Source organism: Fusarium redolens (assembly GCF_020744475.1).
Source record: "Fusarium redolens strain MPI-CAGE-AT-0023 chromosome Unknown BKA55scaffold_2, whole genome shotgun sequence".
Classification (NCBI taxonomy): domain Eukaryota; kingdom Fungi; phylum Ascomycota; class Sordariomycetes; order Hypocreales; family Nectriaceae; genus Fusarium; species Fusarium redolens.
The window spans coordinates 3,579,049-3,603,245 of NW_025763665.1; the positions used below are offsets into that span (position 1 = coordinate 3,579,049).

At 47.1% G+C, this 24,197-nt stretch overlaps 9 protein-coding genes across 9 annotated transcripts; 3 read left to right on the top strand and 6 right to left on the bottom strand.

Annotated features, from left to right (window-relative positions):
- Positions 1-206: 206 nt before the first annotated feature.
- Positions 207-987, bottom strand: BKA55DRAFT_534535 (uncharacterized protein; the record flags this gene model as incomplete). Its single annotated transcript, XM_046189606.1, has 2 exons — positions 207-657; positions 716-987. The coding sequence occupies 2 exons, from the start codon at positions 985-987 to the stop codon at positions 207-209; spliced, it is 723 nt and encodes a 240-aa protein (XP_046055589.1).
- Positions 988-4,224: 3,237 nt separating this feature from the next.
- BKA55DRAFT_499966 (kinase-like domain-containing protein) lies at positions 4,225-5,673 on the top strand (the record flags this gene model as incomplete). Its single annotated transcript, XM_046186704.1, has 3 exons — positions 4,225-4,439; positions 4,494-5,089; positions 5,135-5,673. The coding sequence occupies 3 exons, from the start codon at positions 4,225-4,227 to the stop codon at positions 5,671-5,673; spliced, it is 1,350 nt and encodes a 449-aa protein (XP_046055590.1).
- A 188-nt stretch (positions 5,674-5,861) lies between these two features.
- BKA55DRAFT_685055 (uncharacterized protein) lies at positions 5,862-7,377 on the bottom strand (the record flags this gene model as incomplete). Its single annotated transcript, XM_046198740.1, has 2 exons — positions 5,862-7,043; positions 7,096-7,377. The coding sequence occupies 2 exons, from the start codon at positions 7,375-7,377 to the stop codon at positions 5,862-5,864; spliced, it is 1,464 nt and encodes a 487-aa protein (XP_046055591.1).
- Positions 7,378-9,377: 2,000 nt separating this feature from the next.
- Positions 9,378-11,093, bottom strand: BKA55DRAFT_712417 (major facilitator superfamily domain-containing protein; the record flags this gene model as incomplete). Its single annotated transcript, XM_046200821.1, has 1 exon — positions 9,378-11,093. The coding sequence occupies one exon, from the start codon at positions 11,091-11,093 to the stop codon at positions 9,378-9,380; it is 1,716 nt and encodes a 571-aa protein (XP_046055592.1).
- Positions 11,094-11,705: 612 nt separating this feature from the next.
- On the bottom strand, positions 11,706-13,625 carry BKA55DRAFT_556554 (alkaline-phosphatase-like protein). Its single transcript, XM_046191711.1, has one exon. The coding sequence runs from the start codon at positions 13,376-13,378 to the stop codon at positions 11,903-11,905; it is 1,476 nt and encodes a 491-aa protein (XP_046055593.1). The 5' UTR covers positions 13,379-13,625; the 3' UTR covers positions 11,706-11,902.
- Positions 13,626-14,323: 698 nt separating this feature from the next.
- BKA55DRAFT_712419 (pectin lyase fold/virulence factor) lies at positions 14,324-16,094 on the top strand (the record flags this gene model as incomplete). The annotated part of the gene is made up of 7 exons (XM_046200822.1): positions 14,324-14,762; positions 14,815-14,893; positions 14,945-15,152; positions 15,202-15,336; positions 15,388-15,601; positions 15,653-15,958; positions 16,009-16,094. 7 exons carry the CDS (start codon positions 14,324-14,326, stop codon positions 16,092-16,094), a joined length of 1,467 nt encoding a protein of 488 aa, XP_046055594.1.
- Positions 16,095-16,280: 186 nt separating this feature from the next.
- Positions 16,281-18,497, bottom strand: BKA55DRAFT_606070 (major facilitator superfamily domain-containing protein). The gene is made up of 4 exons (XM_046196594.1): positions 17,363-18,497; positions 16,989-17,312; positions 16,751-16,934; positions 16,281-16,696 (listed from the first exon to the last, which is right to left on the bottom strand). Exons 1-4 carry the CDS (start codon positions 18,011-18,013, stop codon positions 16,350-16,352), a joined length of 1,506 nt encoding a protein of 501 aa, XP_046055595.1. The 5' UTR covers positions 18,014-18,497; the 3' UTR covers positions 16,281-16,349.
- A 1,871-nt stretch (positions 18,498-20,368) lies between these two features.
- Positions 20,369-22,425, top strand: BKA55DRAFT_685060 (amidohydrolase family-domain-containing protein; the record flags this gene model as incomplete). Its single annotated transcript, XM_046198741.1, has 2 exons — positions 20,369-21,862; positions 21,916-22,425. 2 exons carry the CDS (start codon positions 20,369-20,371, stop codon positions 22,423-22,425), a joined length of 2,004 nt encoding a protein of 667 aa, XP_046055596.1.
- A 165-nt stretch (positions 22,426-22,590) lies between these two features.
- BKA55DRAFT_534543 (uncharacterized protein) lies at positions 22,591-24,051 on the bottom strand (the record flags this gene model as incomplete). Its single annotated transcript, XM_046189607.1, has 1 exon — positions 22,591-24,051. One exon carries the CDS (start codon positions 24,049-24,051, stop codon positions 22,591-22,593), a length of 1,461 nt encoding a protein of 486 aa, XP_046055597.1.
- Positions 24,052-24,197: the final 146 nt, after the last annotated feature.

Below are 24,197 nucleotides of genomic sequence, written 5' to 3' on the forward strand. Positions count from 1 at the left end.
ATCTCTGTCGTACATCAGAATGGAATGAATGCTTTAATAAAAGTCTGATAGACAGGTTACTCTCTTCATCATGGAGGTTCATCACAGAATCGCAGTCGACATAAATACGTAGTATGTAAATACTCTCCAAATAGATACAATGAATGTTGCACCTGGCAACTCCTACACTCAAACTCATATATGATCCATCATGACTATCCCGAAGCTCACTTCTTCACAGCGCATCCAATGCGCTTAGAGTCGATAGCAATGTCGTCAAACCAGAAAGTGTTGACAGCACCGCTATAAGACTCCCAACCAAAGTAAACACCCTGAACCTTGGGCTTAGGCTTGCTCCTCGCCCAACCGTTGGCAAACGAGCTGGGAGACTCAGGCTTGTAGACAAGACCCTGTACAGGGTTGTCATTGAGCCAAGTGGCGATGGTACCATCGGGGGAGAGATGGTACTCGAGGCACTGCCAGGTGTTGGCGGGGATGTTCTTGGAGGCAGCGATGCCCTGGGGAGAAAGGTCGGGAAGAGTGGCATCGTCGGATTCGTGGTTGTACATCATGATCTTGCTCTGACCGCCGATGCGGAGATGCTTGCCCTTGCCTTGAGCGGCGTCAGGCATAGTGATGAAAGTGACGTGAGAGTCATCAAAAGCCTTGGCAGTCTTCCTATAATTGGAACAGTAATTAGTAGCTATTCTCTTGGCATGTTCAGCCTCAAACTTACATCCAAGTTCGGACGTAGACATGACCCTCGGGAACAGCATCAGTTCCAAAGAACTTGTGTCCACAAAAACCATTGGGCCCACCAGTGACCTTGATAGAGTTCTTTCCACTATGCCCAGTAGTCTTATCAAGCTCGACGCTGCCGCCCTGATCACAATCAGGCGCATAAGTCGGCCAAGCGACCTTATCCCAACCACTCTCGAAATCCTCAGCGACCTGGCCGAGGGCGAGAGGCAGCACGGAAAGTGCAGCAAGAGCAACTTGACGAAGCATGATGAAATGGAGAAAATATACGAGAAATGAATATAGACTGAAAGAAGTGAAGTAAAGTGAGGATGAAGCCAAGGTGCCAAGAATGAGGGACGATGCGAGATCTATATATGAGCTGACCATTGATGGGCGATATTAGGGACTGAAGCCTGAAACAGGGCGGTTCTCTCGCTTGTGCTGTTATTGGCCGTGCAAGGATGTTGCGGTTAGTTCGGAATCGAAAGCCCGCAATTTCCTTGTCGGGCCATGAGGTGAAACCTGAGACGAGCATAACGGGAATTCTTCCGTGGAAGGGGTGTGAAACAATATATTTATCCGTCTTTTGACTGGATGATTTTCCTCGTACTTGAGGGGTTAATTGGTATTATACATATTTGATCATATCGGTTCATGCATTTTTCGGATCAAGATGACCGTCTATCCGATAATATGTAGCATGGCAAGTGGATTATTGTAGTATATAGAACATCACTGCTGGACTAGGTCTGACTGGTAATTCGGATCACACCGTAAAATGCTCAAAGTGGAAAACGAAGTGTTCTGTTCGGAAGTTACTTTGCTCTATTCACTACCGACAAATGCCTAATGCCTAAATACAAGCCTGACTATAGAAACGTCCGCCAGGTTGTAGCTTACCTAAACACAAAGAACAAACACATTCCAACTTACCTTACCCCATACATCGAACAGCGCCAAACAGCCCAAACGGGTGCATTTCTTTGGCATCATACATATGAATAATGCCTCTAAGAGCACTAGGTAACATGATCCCGGTTGATGAAATCTTTATTACCATCATAGTAGTCAACTGTGCAATGATCGCGCCTGTCACTTCGGCTGGTATGGTAGCCATTGACAACGGTGGCGTACACGGCTCCGGGAGGAGCCTTTGCGACTACGGCATTGGCGATACCGGTTTTTCTAGATGGGTTTTTTTTGTACATGCTGTCTGGATCGAATGTAACGTTGGTGACGTCCATTTTTGGCGAGAACGGTTACTTACCTTTTGGTCGGATTTGAGTAGACGGGCGATGGATGTGAAGCGTTCTGATGTTCCAAATCGGAGAGATTAAGTACAGAGATGTCCTGCAGAAGGCATTTTACGAGTACCATCTTCCATTATTATATACAACAATCAGAAGGTCGAAGCGAGCAGTGATGTTGTTTCAAGTGAACAACTCAGTTGTTCTTTAAATGTATTTGAGTATAAAGGATTTCGATTTATCAGTAACAGGTAGAGCCTGAACATGGCATACAGTATTCTTTGTCTGGACTTGCGAACTGTACTGTCCTTTCACCGCTCCAGAGGGTTCCTTTGATGGGAGGAAGAACAGTGTTGGTACAACAAAGCCCAGTTGCGATAGCAATCATGTTCGACTTTAAGTTGAGCCGTGCGAAGACTAGCGGAACTTGCTGACAGATTTAGCAACCAAGGACAAAGACTTGATCATGGCTATTTTCGTCGCACGGATCGGGACCATCTCTCACTTGGATCAATTGATTCATGGTGGAAAATGCGGATAAGGCGGTGAGCTGCTCAGAGTGGAAACCAATAACTTCCTATTGCCTTTACTTTCCTCTCTAGCTATTAACCAAAAAACACCCAAACACCTGAATATCCAAGGACCCAAGGACCCAATGACACAAGCACCGAAACGCCAAGCACTAACCGAAAAGATTAATCGAACTCCTGCCCATACCATAATCCAATAAGCCCATCCTGACTCTACCAGATCAATGTACTCTAAATATTTGGCTCATCGTGTGGCTAATTGGTTCTATAAACATGCTTACGCTCAAGAAACTCGCGCTCATCGTTTTCGTAGTCCACGGTACAGTGTTCCTTCACGTCACTGTCACTGTCGTGCCAGCCAACCTCGACGAATGCGAAAACAGCTTCAGCAGGAGCTTGTTCTACCGTAAATCTGGCTATTTCGGCTCTTTTGGCATGGCCGACTCGCTTGTTCTTTGCCTTACCCAAATACATATTATTCTTAAATTTAACATTGGCAGCGTCCATGTTGACGGCGACGTTGGTGATTGTGTTAAGATTGATTGTAGGCGTATAAGGTTGAATGCGTAAAAAAGCTTCAAGTCATAACAAAAAGGTGGACCGCGATTTTGGTATTTGAGTCGAGCTGAATAAATCAGAGTTGGTGGAATTTGGTGTTTGTGGGTGGTACACAACAGAGACTGAATGTCATAGGAATGGGGAATTGGGAATGTTGGAATGAATTGGTTAGAATAGGTATCTGAGGATTCATTTATAGGCGTGAAAACAAATGAGTAAATCATTGGGATACTGTTCTCGGTGAACCGTGGACTCATCTGGTTGTTCATTGTTCCTGTGCATGTTCAACGACATATGTGTGGGGTGAGATCGCTTCTAGCGCAGGTAGTGAAAGAGAACACTTATCATCGAAATATGTATCAGACTGAACTGAGAACAGGACATGTTGTTCTTCCTTGAAGTGGGCGATCAATTCATTGTACACACATTACTGTCTCTTCAAAGCCCAAAAGTGCTGGCAAGGTAACTAGTGCCATGGCGATGCTACGACTGAGAGGCCAACCGACCTCCATGTTCTGGTTTAAAGCGGGAGCAAATGTTAGAGCGGAAAAAAAGGCCACTCGCAATCACATGCAGCTCACAACTTGGAGCGAATTCTTTCAACTTGAAACGGATCTTGGCTGTCACATATGGGCCCCGCATGGCCAAGACAAAGAGTGTTTGCTGTCGAGGCCTATTGTCATGGCGCGGATCATGGCCTGTGATCCCATCCAGCATGATAGCTAATAATATAATGAAGTGGCTTCGGCGTACCCGATCGAGTTTACTTGCCCCTTTGTCGCAGCTTCGGCTCTTCATTATCCGAGTCTGGCTGAGACATGAGGCCCCAGACTGGGTTTATCGTGATGCAATCCCTTGATTTTGTGGCATTAGCCTCTACACTAACACACCGTTGGTAGGGCGAAAGTGGGTTGCAACTAACTAACAATACGATGAGCACTCTGTTGAGCCATTCCAGGTCAGGAAACGGCCATCCTCTTTATTCTATTTTGGCAGTATGAAGCTAATCATTCTCCCGGGTTGCTGTTGCCTCCGTACAAGACCAACAATGCTTCTGATATTCATTGTCTGTGATGAATTTTAGAAAGTTATAAACCCTTCGCTTCCACTCCTAAAGTATCCAAAATACTCTTCAGAACACCGTTTGCATTCTCTCAAGACACGTCACCATGGCAGATATAAGCGACTCTCCTCCACCAACCCCGACACGTTTCTCATACAGGTTCAAGAATCGGAGTTCGCCTTGTGAATTTGCTGACGCATACTATCCCGGGGGTCTCCATCCAGTTCATCTGGATGATTTCTTCAATGATGGCCAGTACAAGATCATTCGGAAACTTGGGGAAGGGTCATTCTCCACTGTCTGGCTTGCTCATGACTTGAAGTTAGTTGATCTCCCAAACCACGTCAACCGTTCACTCACTGACACTGTGAATAGGAACTCTCGGTATGTAGCCCTGAAGATACTTGTCTCAGACAAAGAGAAACAATCCCGAGAATTGCAGATTTTGCACTATCTCGCCAAAGTCGCTCCTGTTGAATCGGCACATTACATCACGCAACTTCTCGACGAGTTTGAGCACAAAGGTCCCAACGGCACACACAAATGCCTTGTTTTTGAGGCCATGGGCCCATCCTTCTGTCAAATGCTTCTGGACCCTCCGGGTAGAAGCAGGACAAGGCATGACAAGATGCAGTATCCGCTTCAGACCGCAAAGCACATCCTTAGGGACGTCTTGAAAGGTTTGAGCTTTCTTCATAAGAACGGCATTTCTCATGGAGACTTCCAACCAGGAAACGCCCTTTTCCCACTAAACCAAATTGATTCCTACGATGAAGCAGCCCTTCGCCAACCCCCGGAAAAATGCAAAGGTCGTTCTAAAGTCCTAGTTGTGAGAAAAGACGGCAAGGAAGACAAATGGGCACCTCAGTATCTGTATGCCGCAGAGCCGTTGTCTAACTACACAGGCCTTGATGCGACCTTCAAGATTCTCGATGAGAACCTCGAAGTAAAGCTATCAGATATGGGTGGCGGTAAGTACATTCCCCCTTGTATGAATTTTGACTAACAATTAGTAGCATACTTCTTTAACGACCCGCCGAAGAAACCTGTCGTCCCTATCGGTCTTCGAGCTCCTGAGCTAGTCCTGAAGGGTGAACTTCACAAGACTCAGGATATATGGAGCTTCGGATGTATTCTTTTCGAATTGATCACTGGAAGACCTCTTTTCTATATATTTGGTCCATTCAAAGACGAGACCGAACCAGACGACGAACATCTTCTTGAGGTTGTAGACAGGCTTGGCCCACTACCCGATGAGCTTTACAGCCACTGGAAGACTTCCTCGCGCTACTACACCAAGGACAGAAAACTATACAATTGGGCGCTTGGTGGTGTCGAAGAAGGTGAAGAGCCGAATATGCCGGAACCGTCTCTACAATCTACTATGGAGGAAGCCTTCGACAAGGAGAGCCCAGAGATGACCGACGAAGAGGCGGAGGAGGTCAAGAAACTCATTCGATGGATTCTTCAGTATAATCCTGCCAAGAGACCCTCGGCTGAAGAGATCCTATGCCATCCATGGTTTGCGAAAGATTCAAGTGAGAAGGCAGAGTAAGGTAGATGCTGGTGGTATTTGATGGGAAAGATGTGCCAAGGAAAGGCAAATGGGAATGACTGGTATGGATCTTAGATAATAACGTTCGCGCAGTAGGTAGATGAAATTATTGATTTGTGTTTTGGTTCGTTAACTACATGACTATACACGTTAATATAACTTTAGCCCCTGTGAAGCACTTTGGCATTCTAGTTCTTTGGCTTCTTGAAAGCATCCTTGGTAAGCTTAACAACGAAAGCGCCACGCTCAATAGTGTTGATGAAGATGTATCCCGACTTGAAGTAAGCATAAGAAGACCAAGTCCCAACAAAAGCAACAGTGCCACCGCCGGGGAGAGCATCATCCTCGGGGTAGATATCGAACCAGGCGGCTTCGTAAACACCCGCACCGGTAGGATCTTGAGGAATGGAGCGGCCGTCGAGGACTCGCAGACCAGCGCCGTAGTGAGACTGGTAGATGTAGTTGTCGATGACGTACTGGTTGTGATCGATGGACTTGGTTGGGTGCTTGAAGAGACCAGTCTGCTTGGGCTTCTCAAGATCACGGATGTCCCAAATGAAAGTAACGGGGTAACCATCAGCACCAGGACCGTTACCATCACGTTCATCGAGTTCGTCGTCCATGACAAGAAACTCTTGGTTCTGGGTGTCGAGAACCCAGCCTTGATGAGTGTAAGACGCACCCTCGTAAGAGATCTTGGAGATGATGTTGGTGACATTAGCCTTGTCGGTGACATCGTAGATAGTCAAAGTATCCTCATTATATCCGTAGCAGATATCACGACCCTGGTAACGCTTATCAGGACCACGGTAAACAAGACACTGCGCATCGTGAACATAACCATCACCCTTGGCGCATCCAAGAGACTCTGGGTTCGAAGGATCAGTAAGATCAAAGAAGTTAAGTCCAGAGAGACAGTTGGAGTCATTGCGCGGCTGAGCACCAACAGCAACACCGTACTTCAACTCCTCATTGACAACAACATTGTGAGCTCGACCAACAGGCAGCAGAGCAGAAAAGTGGCTGGTGAGATCCTTCTTTGCGTCAAAGACAACAGGACGCTTGGGGTTGATCTTGAGAAGCTTCTTCATGTCGAAGATCTGAATACCATGGCCGACGGCTTCGGATCCGATGATAACGTAGTTCTTGTACGTGCGGATCTCGCGCCATTGAGAGGGAAGAGAGTACTCGGGCAGACGACCAAGATAAAGGAGCTGTCCCTTCTTGGTGATCTCTGCGAAAGCAGTGCCGTCGTACTGACCGATAGCGACAAACTCACGTCCGTTATCGGAAGTCCATCCCCAAGAGGAAGAGCCTCGACCGCCCGTGCTACCAAGCGCAGCATGACTCAAGAACGAGTAAAGATCAGCCTAGAGACTCGTTAACCAGTGTAACCAATCGTTCCACGGGTGGTATACTAACGTTGTGGCAGGCAAAGGTGTTGTTGGCATCACCCTTGATAGCCTCTGCGTAACCCTTGACACACTTGGTGTAGCCGAGCTTGGGATACTGCTCACTGGCAAAAGCACCAGCGGCCTCTTGCTTCGCCCAGACAGCCTGCTTGCTGGCCATGAGCTTGTTGTGCATCTCGCCCGAGTCGTACAGCCTAGCGGCCTTCTCCTCGTTCATCTTGATCTCCTTGGCGGTGACATAGGAGCTAACAGCGGCGAGAGCGCCGAAGAGGAGAGTGGACTTGACCATCATGAAAGATTGAGGATGATAGTTGGGGATGGAGAGTGAGGGGTTCAACGAGGAGAGGTGTCTTTTTATGTGTGAATGGCGGTATGTGTATCTGAGAATGCAGTGTTGGAATCTTTGTAGATCACGTATACCGGCATTCCTACCATAAGCGATCACAGCCGAAAGGTCCATGCACATTCGCGCCTTGAGATCTCCCCAATACCAATCATCGCTCGCCCAGCGTCGCACTGAACCATTATCTCAACTTGGCGATAGTGACGGAATTTCTTGTCTACCGGAAATACCCCAGATCTGGAAGGTGTCTATCGCACACCCGCTTTGTTATCAGAACTTATGATCAACTACACTGCAACATCAAGGTTCCCCATTGCAACCTAAGAAAACACCAATGTCTTACAAAAGTTCTAATAGCCCGCATTTCATTGGCCAAACGGTATATCTTTCGCAATCCTTGGCGTCTTGTGTACCAATCCTAGTTCGGCAGGTAAGTTAAGCTTATTGGATAGACTTCTTTTCTCGGACATAGAGCCGATGGTGCTTTTTTAATCTTATCGTGAAGTTTAAAGACGCAATGTGACCTTGGAGGGGCTTGGCGGGGGTTGATTGGAGGAATTGTTATGGAGACTAATAGGGGATTAATGCCGATCACAGATTCAAGCTTGTCTTTTTCCTCCGCGGTTATCTATGCTTAAGTCATGGCTTTTTTCAATATTTAAAGTGCTGAGTTTTAGAGCCAAGTTATTGCATCAGAGCACGTGAGACACCCCTGACGATCTCTATCTACGAGATAATAATCTAGTAAATATACCTGAGCCCTGATTGTTCAAAGTCCACCCACTTGTGGCCATGCATAGCCCAACTTCTCGTACTTGATGGTGGTGTCATTCATTGTGTCACCATGACCTAACTTAACCTCGATTCCGCCCAAACATCTTGCCCATGTATTCATGCTACTAAATGTACTTGGCCACCTTTACAGTTTTGCCGTCTTTCATGGCCGAATGGTATCCTGCGATACCCGGTGCTGGGCGCCCTTCAAGAACACTGGTTACCAATTCATGTACGACATGAAACTTCCTTGCACAAATGAAAGATGGGTCCTGCCCTCGAAACAGCCGACATGGTGAAGCGACCAAGATTAGGAGGAGGCAAATCACTCCGGTCTGATGGCTTGACTGCTTTGTGCTCAATACCCTGCTGACGATAATTACCAGGGGTGGCAAAGAGAAGTTGAGTGGCTTCTGTTGCCGATCTGCTGCTACCTAAAGTCCCAATTATCGTAAATAACTTGCTATAGGAGTATACAGTTTTGAAAAATCCCCGGGTGACCTCCACCGCAACTGGGCTGTCGTCTAGGCGAATATTAGCAGTCTCGACGGGGGAGGTGTTATGTTGGGCTTGATGGGATAGCGGAAGTTTTCCAGACCCAAAACGTGGCCTTTATCGATTTGACTCTCTAGGAGGCATAGGGTTGGAAAGATAGCATGAGTCATGTAGTGAAGAGGAGGCAATGTATTTCAGTCTTCGGGCCAGTTTTCCATGTCTTTATATATGGCCACCACGGGGGAATGAGATGGACCTAAGTCGCGACGTTGGCAACGATCTTGTACCATGGGGTATTCTCGCGTGTCGATTGCAGCCCCCATTATCATGTACGTATTCGCTCTTTTTGTGCTGCAATTATAGCTTCTTGGTTTTCGATTGAGGTCGCCAAAGGCAGTGTGCAGGCGCAATGCTTGACAAGGAGGAGACCTAATATAATGGCTGGTGATCATGGGAAGTCATGAGAAGAGTCTTGAAGGCCATCTAAGATGACATCTCAATCCGAGTTGATTGAATTGTAGGGCAATGACCTGAGAGATAAGAGTGTCATGCTTGAACACGCTTGACCCGCCGCTTTGTCTTTCAGCACAAGACACCTCACAGTGGAAATAAGGAGTTACATTGAGAGAGAGTTTAAGAGTCTATTCCATATACTGGAGTTCGATCTACAAATCGCTCAACTAGCTATCAAAGAAAAAGTCCAAGCGTTTGTTGCCTTGGTCGCTAGTATTGTTCAGATAGTTCGCCTTTTCGTGCGCAGTCATACTATCCCACTTGGCCCTCTTAGACTTATTCCGATAGGTATAATACCCTTTGGCAAAAGCATATGCAAAGATGGTTCCCACGGTAATACCAATCAAGTTCTTGTTTCCACGATGATAGAGCGGCTTATCATCCTCACGATAAATGTTGGACGACGCAATACCTGACAACTGGATGGTGATGTTATACAAAGCCGCACTAATGGCTCGGGTTCGGACTGAGCCGGACAGTCTGGAGCACCAACCAACCTGAGCTGCATGGACGGAGGGTTGGCCGATAATCAGGAATGCCACAGCGTACTGGGCCCAATGCGATAAACTCTGGACCGAGGTATATTCGACAATGAGCAATGGAAGGACCCAGAGTTGGGTGAGTAGACCAAACAGCGCGATTTGGTGGAACTTCTCGGTAAGAAAGGTGATCCAGAGCATGTTGATGGCAGCAAAGACCGTAGCAGGGATCGCCAAAAGTGTAGTGTTGAACGTGCTAAAGCCCAGAGCTCGAAGCGACAATGTAAGGTAAGTTTTAGGAGGTGCGGTAGGAATCTCGAACAGTATGCCAATAGCATACACAGGCCAAAGGTCATAATCTTTGAGACTCTTCCAAAGCATCCCCAACGTGATCGGTTCACGGTTATGCATACCACTCTTGGACGGATCATCGCGAAGGACACGATTGACAATGATCTTCTCCTCGCGCTCGGTAAAGTAGCCCGAGGGATTCCACCACGTCTTGGTCTGCGTAGGTCCAGGAACAAGGAAGAGAAAACTGAAAACGCCAACTACCAGACTAATCAAAGCTTCCAAGAGGAACAGCCAACGCCAGCCTTCTCTACCAGCGACACCGCGCATGTGGAGGATGCCGTATGCCATGAAGGAGGCAACGACACCAGACATGGAGTCGACGAACCAGAAGAGGGCAAGACGTATAGGCATCTCGGTCTTTTTATAGAAATAAGAGAGATAGAGGATCGAGTCTGGGATAAAACCGCCCATAAACAAGCCTATGAAGAAACGGCATGCAAAGAAACCTGCACGGTTGTGCATGAAGAATTGTCCGCCCGACGCTAAACTCCAGAGGATGATCTGAACAGGGATCCAGCGATCAGGGCCAAGACGCTTGCCGATCATTTGCGAAGGAAGTTCGGCAATGAGAAATCCAATGCGGTACATGTTCTGCGCATTGTTGAAGTCGTTGGTATTGAGTTTAAGATCGTCAAGTAGGTTATCAGCCGCAGCGTTGCCAAGATTACCGCGATCGATATTAAGACCAAAGAACATGACGAGGATCCACACAAAGATCTTCAAGTCGGTCTTACGTCGGACAGCGTATTCTTCGCGATAAGTCCATCGTTCGCTTGGGTCGAAGCGATGGACGTTCTCATACTCTGGCGGCGGCTGATAGAACTGTGCCAGGTGGGGATCGTCAAAGACACTTCGCTCGGTGGCGATGGCGTCGAGGTCGGCGGGTTTGTTGCGACGGGTGAGGGCTTCCCAGATGCCGATATTTCTGCTGGTATCTTGGGGTTCTACCAGATCAGTCGGTTCATCCTTGGGAGAGTTGATCTCAAAGGATGGTGCTTTGGCGTCGATGTCTTGATTTGAGACTTGGACAATATGACTAGGATGAGTCATTGCGGGCAGTGGAGGGCCAAATGTCTCCGAAAGTATTTGAGAGTTGAGAACTTGTAGAAACGATGCTGGTGATTCTATATCTCCAAGAGCGACAGTTATCCCTCTTATAAGTAGATACCTTTAGGATAGTTCAACAACGCGACTTACACCCTGCGCAAAGGTCATCTTCAACGTGCTGGTGCGTGCAGATGGTGTGACCAGCCGAGGCCCCAGTTTCAGAGATAACCATCAATTCAAGCCTACTACCTTGTGCGACTCGGCACCGATGATCCGAGAAGCCATCACGACATTATGGGGATAAATGGGGATTGACTAGCTACCCCCAACACCCATTACCGTATGCGGGATGCCACCCCGGAGCTATGTACCGGCCCTCTCACTAAAGAGAATGTATATATACAAATGATGGGGGTTTTATTGGGGGTGCATACGGTTAGTCGGGCTGACAAGCGATAGGCCGTGGAGGTGCGATTACCAAGACTTTTCTGGGTGAATGAGCCAATGTGCATGGGACGATGACAAGCGTCCCTTGGATGCATTCTTTTGCTACCCTCGATTTCTTTGCACTCTGTTACTCGTGTGCCTAGTAGATAGAGTAATAGTGATATAGTGGTATTGAATGGTGCAAGTTCTATACACCAAAAGCTTCCTTGGACGCGAGAGACGAGGGGATAAGACTGTGCTTTAGAGGTTTACTGCTATGTTAGAAGTAAACCAGAACCTTGCGACGGCTACTCACTATAGCATCCACCGTTATATACATCAAAGCAAGAATAATTCATTATTTGTAGCACTAAAAATATACTGCATCAATCTCTTGTTCCCGCAATACCAAATGGCAGATTCTTGTACTTTGCAACATCCCCCTTTGTCTCAGGATGTTCAACATCAAGATCCCATTTATCCGGAACTTCCAAACCAGCATCAAGATGATGCTTATTCAACAGCACCGAGATTCCATCACGGTAAAGCCAAGGGTCATTCGTCCTCCGCTGCCAATCCTCAAGTCTATCCCTCAACTCTTCCAAAACATCTTTGTAACTAGCGTCTTTAGCTAGATTCACAACTTCTTGCGGGTCATGCTCCAAGTCATACAGCTCTTCAGGCGGGCGGAAGAAATAATCTTTCAGGTTCCTCTGCCCAATTTTCTTGGGGCTGTCCTCTGAGTTGCGAATATCATCCCACGTCAACGATCCATAGATGTCGTTTGCAAATGGAAAGTCGAGTCTCCATGCGATGTTGCGATGGTACTTGTATCGCCGCGTTCGGATGAAGCGAGTAGGCCAGTAGTTGGTAGACTCGTGGAACGTGTGGGATCCAAACACATGGTCCCATGCATCAAGACCCTCTTCTTGGTCAAGAATTCCAAGAAACGAGCGACCCGATAGTTGCTTCTTGGGCTCTTCAGCAGCTTGACCAAGTGTCCAGTCCAGTATCGTTGGCAGAATGTCCACATATGATACTAGGTTTGTGTTGACGGAAGCTTTGAAGCCTGGCTGTCGCACAATAAGCGGCAGCTGAACGCCCGCGTCGTACAAAGTTGTCTTTGAGTTCATAAACGGAGGTCCGTTGTCGCTCATGAAGATGACCATTGTATTCGATGCAAGGCCCTCGTTCTCAAGCTCGTCGAGGATGAAACCAATTCCCTGGTCTAAACGACTGATGGCTTCTAGATATTCTGCAAGCTCTTGTCTGGCCCCAGGAGTGTTGGACAAGAATTCGGGAACAACCATATCTTGAGGGTTGTACTTGACGCTTTGTATACGCTCATCCACAGGTTCGTCATTGCCAAAGCCACCACGGGTTCGATCACGATGGGGATCATGATATCCAACGGTCAACACAAAAGGTCTCCCATCTTCCTTAGACGCACTGAAGAATTCCTTGGCCTTTTGCGAAGACCACCAGACGTCCCTTGTCAAACTCTCGGCTTTCCATTCCCATGGATAAACAGCCTCAGGCCCAACATGAACCTTGCCGATAATCCCAGTTCTCACACCTTTCTTAGCTAGGATAGCAGGACCGGACTCGATGTGATCAAAGGTCATGAAATGATGCTTTCCACTGTTGAGACCATACTGCCCGTTCTGGTGGGTATGCAGCCCGGTGTAGATGGTAGAGCGACTTCCACTGCATGAAGCAGTACTTGCAAAGGCTTTGTCAAATCTGACACCTTGGGAAGCAAGTTTGTCGATATTTGGAGTTTTGGCATTGGGATGACCGTAACAGCCTAGTTGTTTGCCTAGGTCGTCTGCAACAAGCAGGAGGACATTCTTTGCCGTCATATCGAAGAGAGTATTAGATGGATATCTGAGCGTACGTTTGTGATGATACAATGGAAGTAAGAATTGAATGAGACTGAGATGCGTAGCTCGTCTTACTCAGGGTTTGGGCGCGGATGTACATGTCAGGGTCAGGGTTGGCGATTGCGTGACGAACGAGACTATGTCGCCATGCAGCAAGGAATATATATCTCGGCATCCCACGCAACCATAGAGTAGATGATATGTATCCGACGTCAAAACTGTGCCGAATATCCGTGCTTATCATTCTCACATCGCAAAACTACTCAGAATTCAGCCTCAATCATGTCGATCAAGTGTGTAAACAACCTAGTGCACATCTGTCAGATTGGCTCATCCACAATATCACAAAAAGCGCACCAATAAGGAGAACCCTAGCGATTATGACATCCGCGCTATTTCTGGATATAGCATGGGTTTTAAACGGCCGAAGTGTAGGGATTCGGGTCCGACTCTCAGGCGCCCCCAAGGGATGGGTCTTGACTAGAATGATTTACTCAATGTACTGGTACATACAAGGCATTTCTAGCTGTCTAATACTCGAAGAATGAAATCCCACGGTAACTACGAAAGGGTCTAGTCTCAGATAGGCGCCAAGGTCCGTGATGGTATCAGAACTGCCCACGATTGAACGCTGCTAGATGCATCGGTCAGAGTCCACTCACTGTCTAGATATCCCTTGTCCTGTAAGTCCGACCGGAACATCGGCAACCTTGGTCTGATTCTAAGGGGACACAGGTAAGATGAAGGCCATATGTCGTGCTCATGATGAATGTTAGCAACAGTTAGTGATAGCTCCTGAATCTGCGGGTATGGCTATTGACCTGAGAATGAATAATTACATTGTGTGTCTTTGGGCGGGTATATATTTCAGACTATATTCTGATTCAGAGTAGATGAAACTCAACATCCAAAAATTCCTCCAAGATGAAATTGTTTCTCGTCACGGGCTTATTCTCAGCCTTCTTAGCAACCGCTCAACTCACCGGTCCCGTCGGCCCAACCACAGCCCTCTCACAAAAAACCCACGAATGCAATATTCTCGACTACGGAGCTGTGAACGACAACTCAACTGATGCGGCAGACGCCATCGAGAAAGCTTTCAAGACCTGCGTCGTCCCTCACGCTGGAAGTCGTCTGGTAGTCCCTGATGGAAAGTACTTGATCAAACGCTCAGTCGTTCTGACAAACGGTACAAACTGGGCGTTCCAGCTCGATGGGCTCATCACTTTGGCCTATGGTGGTAACTGGACTGTTGATCGTAAGTTGGTTTTGCAGGGCTTTGCGGGAGTTGAGCTGCTGAACGCAACTATCAATGGTGAAGGTGATGGGCAATTCTTGCAGAATGGACTCACCATTATAAATCGTACGTATATCGTCCAGTAGTCCATTATTGCGTAGCCTAATCAAGTTACTAGCCGTCGACTTTGAGTTCTATTCGCAGAATGGAAAGGGTGCCATTCAGGGACAAGGCTATATCTATAGAAACCTGGCAAAGTAAGTCTCCCCTTTGGATATAATTTTGCGAAACGCTTATCTCCAATTTAGTACTTTCCGTCCCCGTCTTGTTAGACTCATTTCACCCATCAACACTTCTGTTCACGACCTTATTCTCGTTGACAGCCCAAAGTTTCACATTGTTTTTGACTTTGCTGAGAACCTCGAGGTATATCATCTCACCATCCGAGGGGCCAACTTGGGTTCTTATGATGGGGTTGATGTTGTTGGCACGAATTATTGGGTCCACGATATCGAGGTAAGAAACGTTTTAGATAAACCCATGGTGCATGTACTTAAGATTCCAGGTAACCAACCGAGACGAATGTGTATCGGTCAAAAGCCCTTCCAACCATGCTCTTATCGAGAACTTGGTTTGTAACCAAGCCGGTTCTGGTATCTCGATTGGCAGTCTTAACGTGTCAGCGTCTATCGCCAATATCGTAAGCAACCTCTACCTACAAGAGATGATGGGCCTGATTCGTTTGTTCTAGCATGCGCGAAACATCAATATCATCCAGGGAAACAACATTGCTTTCATCAAGACTTACCCAGGAGGCTCTGGTCACGTCACCAATATTACATTTGAGAACTTCCGATCCAAGGCATCCCTTTACGGCCTGGATATCAATCAGTATTGGCAGAACACATTTGAACCTGACACAGGAGCCGTAGCTTTGAGCAACCTTGTCTTCAAGAACTTCTCCGGTATGCGTACACAGGATAAGCAAACTCCAAAGACTAACTATCGCATTCCAGGATCTGTCGCCGATGGTGCCAAGCGACCTCCTCTCTTTCTGGTCGCCAATGACCTATCATTCGCCACCAACGTCACAATCCAAGACTTCAGCCTCTGGACTGAATCTGGAACATCAGTTGTCAATAAGATTAGCAACATCTTTGGCCATGGTGACGATTCTTATGGAGAGGCGAATGGTATCAAATCGCTTTCCTCTGGGCAGTCACCCACGCCTTACACCAGCACCTACACTGTTACCGCTACACCCACTGGCTGGACCGCTCCACCACTCCCAACGTGGGCTGCTGCAAGCACTGGTTATGGAAGTAAGTCATTTGATGGGTTTTATATTTACATGAGCTAACTCTTGTTCTAGCTGATATACCTATTCCGGTTTACACGCCAGCTGCTCTATGGAAGCCGGAGGGTGACTATGATAAGCATTACTGGGGCTCTTTTTGAGGCGGTTTCATCGTCAGCGATATCTGACACTCGACCTCCAATACAACAAGCCCAGTGATGGAAAGAGTCATCTCGAGATGTGAGTGATCATTCATCCATCGTCTTTGAATGCGAAGGCATCTACTCCAACTTGAAGCAATATTAAAAGTGGATACGGTCTTGGTAAGGTGGGCTCGAAGTGGTAGAATAAATAGTAACTCTTATACTAAATTAGATCAAATCAACCTAAAAGGCCTCTATCTGCGAGATAATAGTCTAGTAAATATACCTAAATCCTGATCGTTGAGGTCCCGTAGCTCCAGCCATGTCGACCTTTCCATCTTCATTAGCCACGGCATTCGCCTCAGTCTCTGCCTTATCCAACTTCTTGTTCTCCCATTTATGAACATATCGCAATAAAAGAGCAAGAAGAGCGACGATAACACATATAGCGGCATTGGCACTTCCACCTGGTGTGTATTGAGGACCGTCTTTGCTGGGATACATGTATGATCCGTAGATGCTGGCTGTGTTGCCGATCATGTTGCAGATGGCGATGACGGCTGATCGTTTGACAAGAGGACGAGGGAAAGAGTTTGCGACCCATGATACGATGATTTGATCTACGTAATGTCAGTTCCGAGATAAAATTAACAACTGGAATGATGGAAACTTACAAGAAGCGACAGAACCCATTGGCATGAGAAACATGGCAAAGAATCTAGCTCCAACGACTGTAGTCGCAGCTGCAATTGCGTTTCCAATGGCAGCTACGAGCATTAGACAAATAATATGCAGCGATCTATCATTCGTCTTGGCAGAGCTCAACGTGACGCAGACCGAAAGAAGAAAAGTTGCAAACTACCAACATCATCAGCAACATCACCACAATCAATGATATCATCTTTAACTTACCCAAGCAGGTGCAGTAAGCCACAGAGTGACAATCTTTCCATAACCAAGTGTTCCGACAATAGTTGGGAAGAAATATTGGAAGGTCTGGGAAATCAAGCTGACGTGCTGGAGAAGCACGAATAGGTATAGACGATAATCGCGAACGGCTAACTTGACGCCGTCCCAAATTGTCTTTTCGCCGTAGGCATCGACTTCGCTGATGTCTTGGGCTAAGCGCCATGCTGCGAATGCGCGCTCTTCTTGGGTCAACCACTTTGTTGTGTGAGGGTAATTGGGCAGAGCGACAGCGGCGACGAAGGAGAATCCGATAGCGGCAACGCCCTCCTATTTGCTTGTCAGCCTTGTCACTACGTTGATGTCAAGATCAAACTCACGATGATAAAAAGCCATCTCCAACCGGCAATGCCATGTGCTCCTTCAAGATCACCCAATATCGCCGCCCCAAGAACACCTCCAAACATATTCGCCAGCGCATTTCCAGAATAAAGCCAAGCAATGCGCCGAGTAAGCTCCGCTCTCGTATACCATGAACTCATCAGAAACACCGCCCCAGGAAAAAACGGCGCTTCAACAAAACCAAGAAAGAATCGAATGACGATTAAATGACTGAAGTTATCAGCGGCAGAATTACAAGTCGACACCACTCCCCAAAGACAACACGAAGCGCTAAGATACAGCGATGGCCGAAGGCGCGTCAGAATAAGATTGGAGGGGAGTTGCATAAGTAAATATCCCACGAAGAAAATTGACGTGGCCAGGTTGAAATCTGTACCAGACATTCCGAGATCTTCTTCGAGAGAACCTTGTCTAGCTTGTGCGAGGTTCGAACGGTCGAGAAAGTTGAGGAGATACATGATGACGAGAGTAGGCATTAATCGCATATCGACTTTGCGGAGTAATTTCTTGTCGAAGTCTTTTCGCCATTCTTCGGTTTGGTTGTTGAAGTTCCATGACTCGAGGTTTTGCTCTCGACCGGCAGTGGTATCGCCTTCGTCCATTTGGACGGATGCTTTACCTGTGTCCATGGTTCTGTTACAAGATATGTGTACTAAGTGGCGAACAAACGAGCTTCACTACTTCAATGGGAGAATAGTGAGAACCTGGGAGACGAGAAGACCAAGAATTCAGCTCCGATGACGGTATATAAAGCTCTGTTAAACGAGAAAAGAGCAAACCCCGGCACAAGTCTCGGCAAAGAAATAGACCGAATCTCCATCATTATTGGCAACAATTCAACAGAGATCAGCAAAAAATGTAACATCACCATGCCCGATAAACAGTTTGACCAACGAGAAACAAGACGATTGCCTCAAGTCGGTAGATCTTCCCCCGCAATTGACAAGACTACCCCGCAGCTGAGTCGGGTTGATTCTGGGGTAAAATGGAAACCAGCAAGGTCTATGACTCGGGGAACACCAGTGGTGTCATGATGACCCGCTGACTTGTGGGGAGGACGTTGGTTTTCGTATGTGCTGTTTGATGGGTATTATACTGATTGGGTTGGTGAAGATGTGAGGGTGGTATTAGGCTGCAGTTACAGGGACATCACATCATGGAGTTGACTGCAATGGTCAGTGCATGTTCTGCTACGTGGATACTCAGATTCAGTAAGAATCACATCTTGTCGAAGCGAGGCAGATGTTGAGATCCAGATCGGACAGGGAAACATCAAGCCGGTCAATACTATGACCTGGCAGCTAGTATAAGTATACCGGTACGGAGTATTAACTCTCGCTATACCCGACAGAGCTTCGCCCTTTCACCTTGCATAGGATAGAAGGTAGCTCTCGGAGCCAGAATTGGTCATCGAGACAGTCTCAACAAAAAGCCGGAGTACTTTTGCGATGTAACATCCGAGATTTCCTATCTTGAAACGCGAATTAGGGTTCAAATGCAACGGTAAACGATGCAGGTATTTCCGTTCAACCAATCAGGTGCATTGTCACTATTAGGCAAAATGGACGTGGTGATCGGCAATGCGGAGAGAAAGCCATGTGAGCGGAGATGCATCCCGACTACGCACTGATGAATGATGGGTTTTACTGAGAGGTAATATCAGCCGATGTGATGTGCAGATAGAGAAGGGGAATGTAAACGCAAAGGTCGGATCAAGCATTTTCACTCCGAAATTGAGTAATTGTGAGTCCAGACTCTATGGGTATCATCTGCTTTGGCTATGGTACCTATATATGAATCGTTTTGAACCATCAGCTCCATTGGCTTGCGAATAAGAAATACGACCTTTTGGCGTCCTAACCATGGGCATGATTTCTTTCTTTTAGACAGCCATGTATTCACTGAGCCATAGCTCTACTAATAACAGACCAGGTGTAACTCCATTGTGACGGTAGTTCACTGTTTAGAACGGAATTACTCTATTGGGTATGCTTAACTCAAACGGCGATAAGCTAAGTTCGCAGCTTGGATCATACCCTATTACTTGCACTAACGTTGATGGCTGGTGATGTCACGGGATGGAGAAGCCTAAACTGTTGACAAATCCAATCGAGAAGTTAGATAAGAAACCCAAGGCCGCTCCTACGCTAAGATGAAAGTGGTCAATTGATTGCAATATTTATTTTTTGTTAACATTCGAGGTCATCTCTGCTGGATTGAAGCATAGCCTCAGCGAGTTGGTGGGGTGATTAATGCTCAATCGTTCACTAAATCTAACCAATGCCGAGGATGAGCAAGGGTCATTGAACTCTATTTCGCAGACTCGATTAAGTTATGATCAATGCGACTCTGTTTGAATAACGCTGGACAATTTATATTGACTTCAAACCGAGTTGATGCGATATTACTATGACCAGTCAAAACAAAAAATCTGTTTGTTTTTACCCGCAAGGCTTACCTACGTCTTGAAATACCTAATGCAGTGACACCGATTATTCTTTCACATTTCCTCTAACTCTCCCCAAGATCAGGCACAATACTAAGATCAAAGCGGTTTATTAGACTAGAAATTCTCTAGTATAGATCAATAGTCGAAGAAACCAAGTCGTCGACAGGCAAGATAACCTATGACCAAAAAGGATAGTTCAAGCGACTTCCCCGCAAACTCAAGGATTGTGACAAGGGGGCTTGATAACATGGTCACGATCGTTTGCCCTGGTTTATGCAAAATTACGAACAAGCCTATCATCAAGCATAATCCAATCTGTCTTGCGTATCTAGATCAATTGTGGAAACAGGAGCCGGGTCTAGAAGACGAATTGACGTCGCTTATCAATTTGACACATGAAAACTAAAGGCTAGGACTTGGGCTTGGGGGAGCTGATAGGTAGCATAAGTATATAAACAGGTCCAGTTGTCGTTGGAAAACAATCAGATACCATTAAAGCTGTTCATACTCTTCATATTCTCTCTCTTCCAACTCAATGAAGACTGGAGGTCCAATCTCTAGCCTGCTTCTGGTAGTAGCTCTTCTGCTATCACCAGGATCAGCTGCTTCCAAGAAGTCAAACAGCAAAACCGCCATCGCAGACACCGTCTTTCACAATGGCTCAATTTATTCCCTTGATCTTCTTTCAACAAAGTACACTGCCCTCGCCGTCAAAGATGGATATATCACCTTCCTAGGCAATGAAGAAAGCATCCAGTCATATATCGCAAAGAACACTTCGGTCTTCAATCTTGAAGGTCGTATGATGATGCCCGGCCTAGTGGATGCTCATATGCATCCCCTTAGTGGTGGAGCTAATCTACTGAAGTGTAACATGAACTTTCAACCATTGGGTCTTAATAAAGTCCTGGAGAAGATTCAGAGCTGCCTTGATGACGATAAGGATAAGGGTGATAAAGATTGGCTTGAGGTCATTTCTCTTGACTACTATGCCTTGGTTGACGATACTGGTGGCGTCACGAAGAAGGACCTTGATAAGCTGAAGACAAAGAGACCTATTCTGGTCACGTCAGCCGATTCACACACGTTCTGGGTCAACTCAGCTGCTTTGAAGGTATCCTCCCTCACAGCCAAGACCAAAGACCCACAAAACGGTAAATTTGAACGGCTTCCCGGAAGTCAAGAACTTTCGGGAATTCTGCAAGATTCCGCGACAAGCTTATTAGCAGGCCCAGCCCCCCCAACAGCCGAGGACAATATTCGATCTGCCAGAGCAGCCTTGAAGCTCCTCCGCGAAGAAGGAGTCACAAGCTTCCAAGAAGCTGCGTCCAGCGAAGACACAGGCCTTGCATTCGCTGCCATCAAGAAAGAGGAAGGTTTAAGTGCCCGTGGCTTTTTCGACTATCTTGTTCAACCACCTAACAACACTGAGGGGATTGACGATCTAGTCAAGGACGTGGTCAATGTTACTTCAACGTGGAACGATAAGAAAGAGTTGAGCCCCAGTCCCTCTATGAAGTGGCACGCCGTCAAGATGTTTATGGACGGCGTTCTGTTATACCCCGCCAATACCGGATCCCTCATCGAGCCATACTTTCAACCCGTGGCTAACACCTCCATGTGGGCACCCAAGTCAGACTTCGGACCAAAGACGTACTGGGACAAGGAACTCCTCAGCCTCACCCTAACGAAGTTGTTCAAGAACAATATCGACGCTCAGATTCATGTTGATGGAGATCTAGCTGTCCGAACAGCCCTCGATGCACTTGAGGAACTCCGTAACAAGAACCCCAAACTTCGTGATTACCGTGTCGGATTCGCTCATAATGAAGTAACTGACCCGTCAGATTGGCCTCGCTTTGCTGAACTTAAGGCCGATCCTATCATGAGTTTTCAATGGTCACAGGCCAGTTCAGTCTGGCTTCCAAATGGCGTCAAGAGCATGGGACCAAGACGTTCGCACTACATGGAGGCTTTTGGAGAGCTTGCCAAGTTTGGATCTGCTATTGTCTATGGTAGTGACTGGCCGGTATGTACTCACAAGCTAAACTGCAAGAACATTCAGACTGATAATGACCATAGATTGATCCTCTTGACGAATGGCTCGCCATCAAAGCCAGCGTCACGCGCTCAGGAGATCCCCAAAACCCCAACTCCCCAGCCTCACAAGGCGCACCCTACGACGGCAACGGTCTTCCCGGCTTGACCCTAACACGAGACCAAGCCATCCGGGCCATCACGACCGAGAGCGCTCGCTTCCTGCGAGCTGATGCCTACATCGGTTCACTTGAAGTTGGAAAGCTTGCAGATGCTATTGTTCTGAAAGCCAATTACTTTGAAGTCCCCGAGGAGCATATTGCCAGACAGAAAACGCTTTTGACAATGGTTGGTGGTGAGGTTGTGTATATTGCTGATGAGGTTGATTTCAAGAATGGTGTTAAAGCTAAGTTTGCGAATAATGATACTATTTCTAGGATGATGAAGAGGAGGAGTGTTGGGGGCATTCAAGGGAGGGATTTGTCGGAGGAAGGTAAGAAATCTGTACAGCGTCTGCAGACTCGTGGGGCTTGTGTGCATTCTCACCATTACTAAACGCAGGAGAGTCTTGTGTGATAGGCCGGGTCCTTCCGCTCAATTCTGAACATGGGATCATTCACGTTAATAGCGTCTTCCATGCATCGCTTGTATGTCTCTGTCTTGTGTAGCTACTATTCCTGCCAAATACTCATTATGAAGCTTGACAATCATCATCCATGTTTACAGCAACTCTTCAAACCCTTCCTCAATCCTTGACCACTGCCGCGGTGTGAAGAACCCAGATAACCAGTAGTTACCATCAAGATCTATCGTATGAATGTTGACAAAGTTCCTCATTGTAATTCCGGCATTCAACGACGAAGCATAGTGATGAACGGGTCTTCCAGGACGGTTCATCCGGTGTTTGTGGTTGCTAGCCTGGCTTACTGCTGGCCTAAAGTCGGCTGCTGTAAAGAGATCGATTTTGAGCCTGTTGTTGGTAACTAAGAGTACACTCCCAGGTGCAGCAAAAATCGGCGCCCTTGTTTTGCCGCCATCCCAGCGCTTGCGAAAGAGTTGAAGGATGCCTATCAAGTTCGACTCATCCAGTTGGTGCATTAAGCCCTGGCGACTCACAAGGGCTTGCTTTCCCAATCGTCCACGGAGCGTATCTGGTGCGATGTTGACAAAAGACCCTAGGATCATGTTCTGAACGTAGACACCACCTGCGTTTTGAAGTTGAGATAATCGGGTGCGGGCATCGATCGGAGTAGTCATGCTAATCGTGCGGGTAGCTTTCGATGAATGGACCAAGGTACGACTGAGCCACGCCAAGATGGCATCACTTGGACTAACCCATGGATCATCTTGATCTGAGCTCTCATCTTTGATATCTGCTAGCGCTCGCTGATGTAGTCTGTCTACCACGTCCTTCGGAAGGCAGATAATGCGGCTTTCAACGGTTGGTTGAGTCAGGATGATCCAGAGCATACGAACGACAAAGAATATGAACGCTAGACCTGAAAGAATTCGGGCTTCACTCGCTGCATACAGCGGTCCAGCATGGGTGATATCTCCGAGGTTGTAGAGAACGTCTTCCTTTGCACCGATGAGATTTGGGACACGTTCTTTGTGACCAGCGAGTATTGCTGACCACGCCTCAATCAGGTGAGAGAACCCAACGCCATCGAACATAACATGTGGCCATGTAATAGTAACCAGTGTCGCGTCCTGGAATGTGATAATGTGAAGGCTTATCATGGGGACATCCCGACTGGTATAATCCTTCAGCGACGTCGGTGTACCTGGCGGTATACCAAAGTCTCGAGGCCCCGATGCCCCAGGAAAGATCGACGGTCGGCTTGTCGCTTGCGGCAACAGCTTTGCTACGTTGTGCTCTTCGATGCTGATATCGTAATGTTGGTGCGAGTAAGACACGGCGGGTCGTTCATTTGTGTAAGTAGTCGGGACATGAACCTCAAGAGCCCCTCTCTTGTTATGACCAGCTCTTAATCTTCCACCAAGTTTCTTCCAGTCGCCAATGGTAAGTAATTCCGATAGCGATTGGTGAAGTTTGTCAGCATCCATGACATCGTTGAAGCGCATGGTCCATGCCATCACGAGGAACTTCAAGACCGACACGTTGTCTATCATGTGCGTGGGATACGCAATATCGTCCGACGATGAGTTTGAAGAAGCCATATTTTCAGGTGGCTTGAATAAAGATATAATACGAAGTTGAAGATATATACTGCAAAAGAATGATGAGATATTTTAGTAGTCGCGCTCACCAAGACCCCAATCTCACGTAAGCGTGGCGCTCACAGCAACCTCTCGATGCGACATTC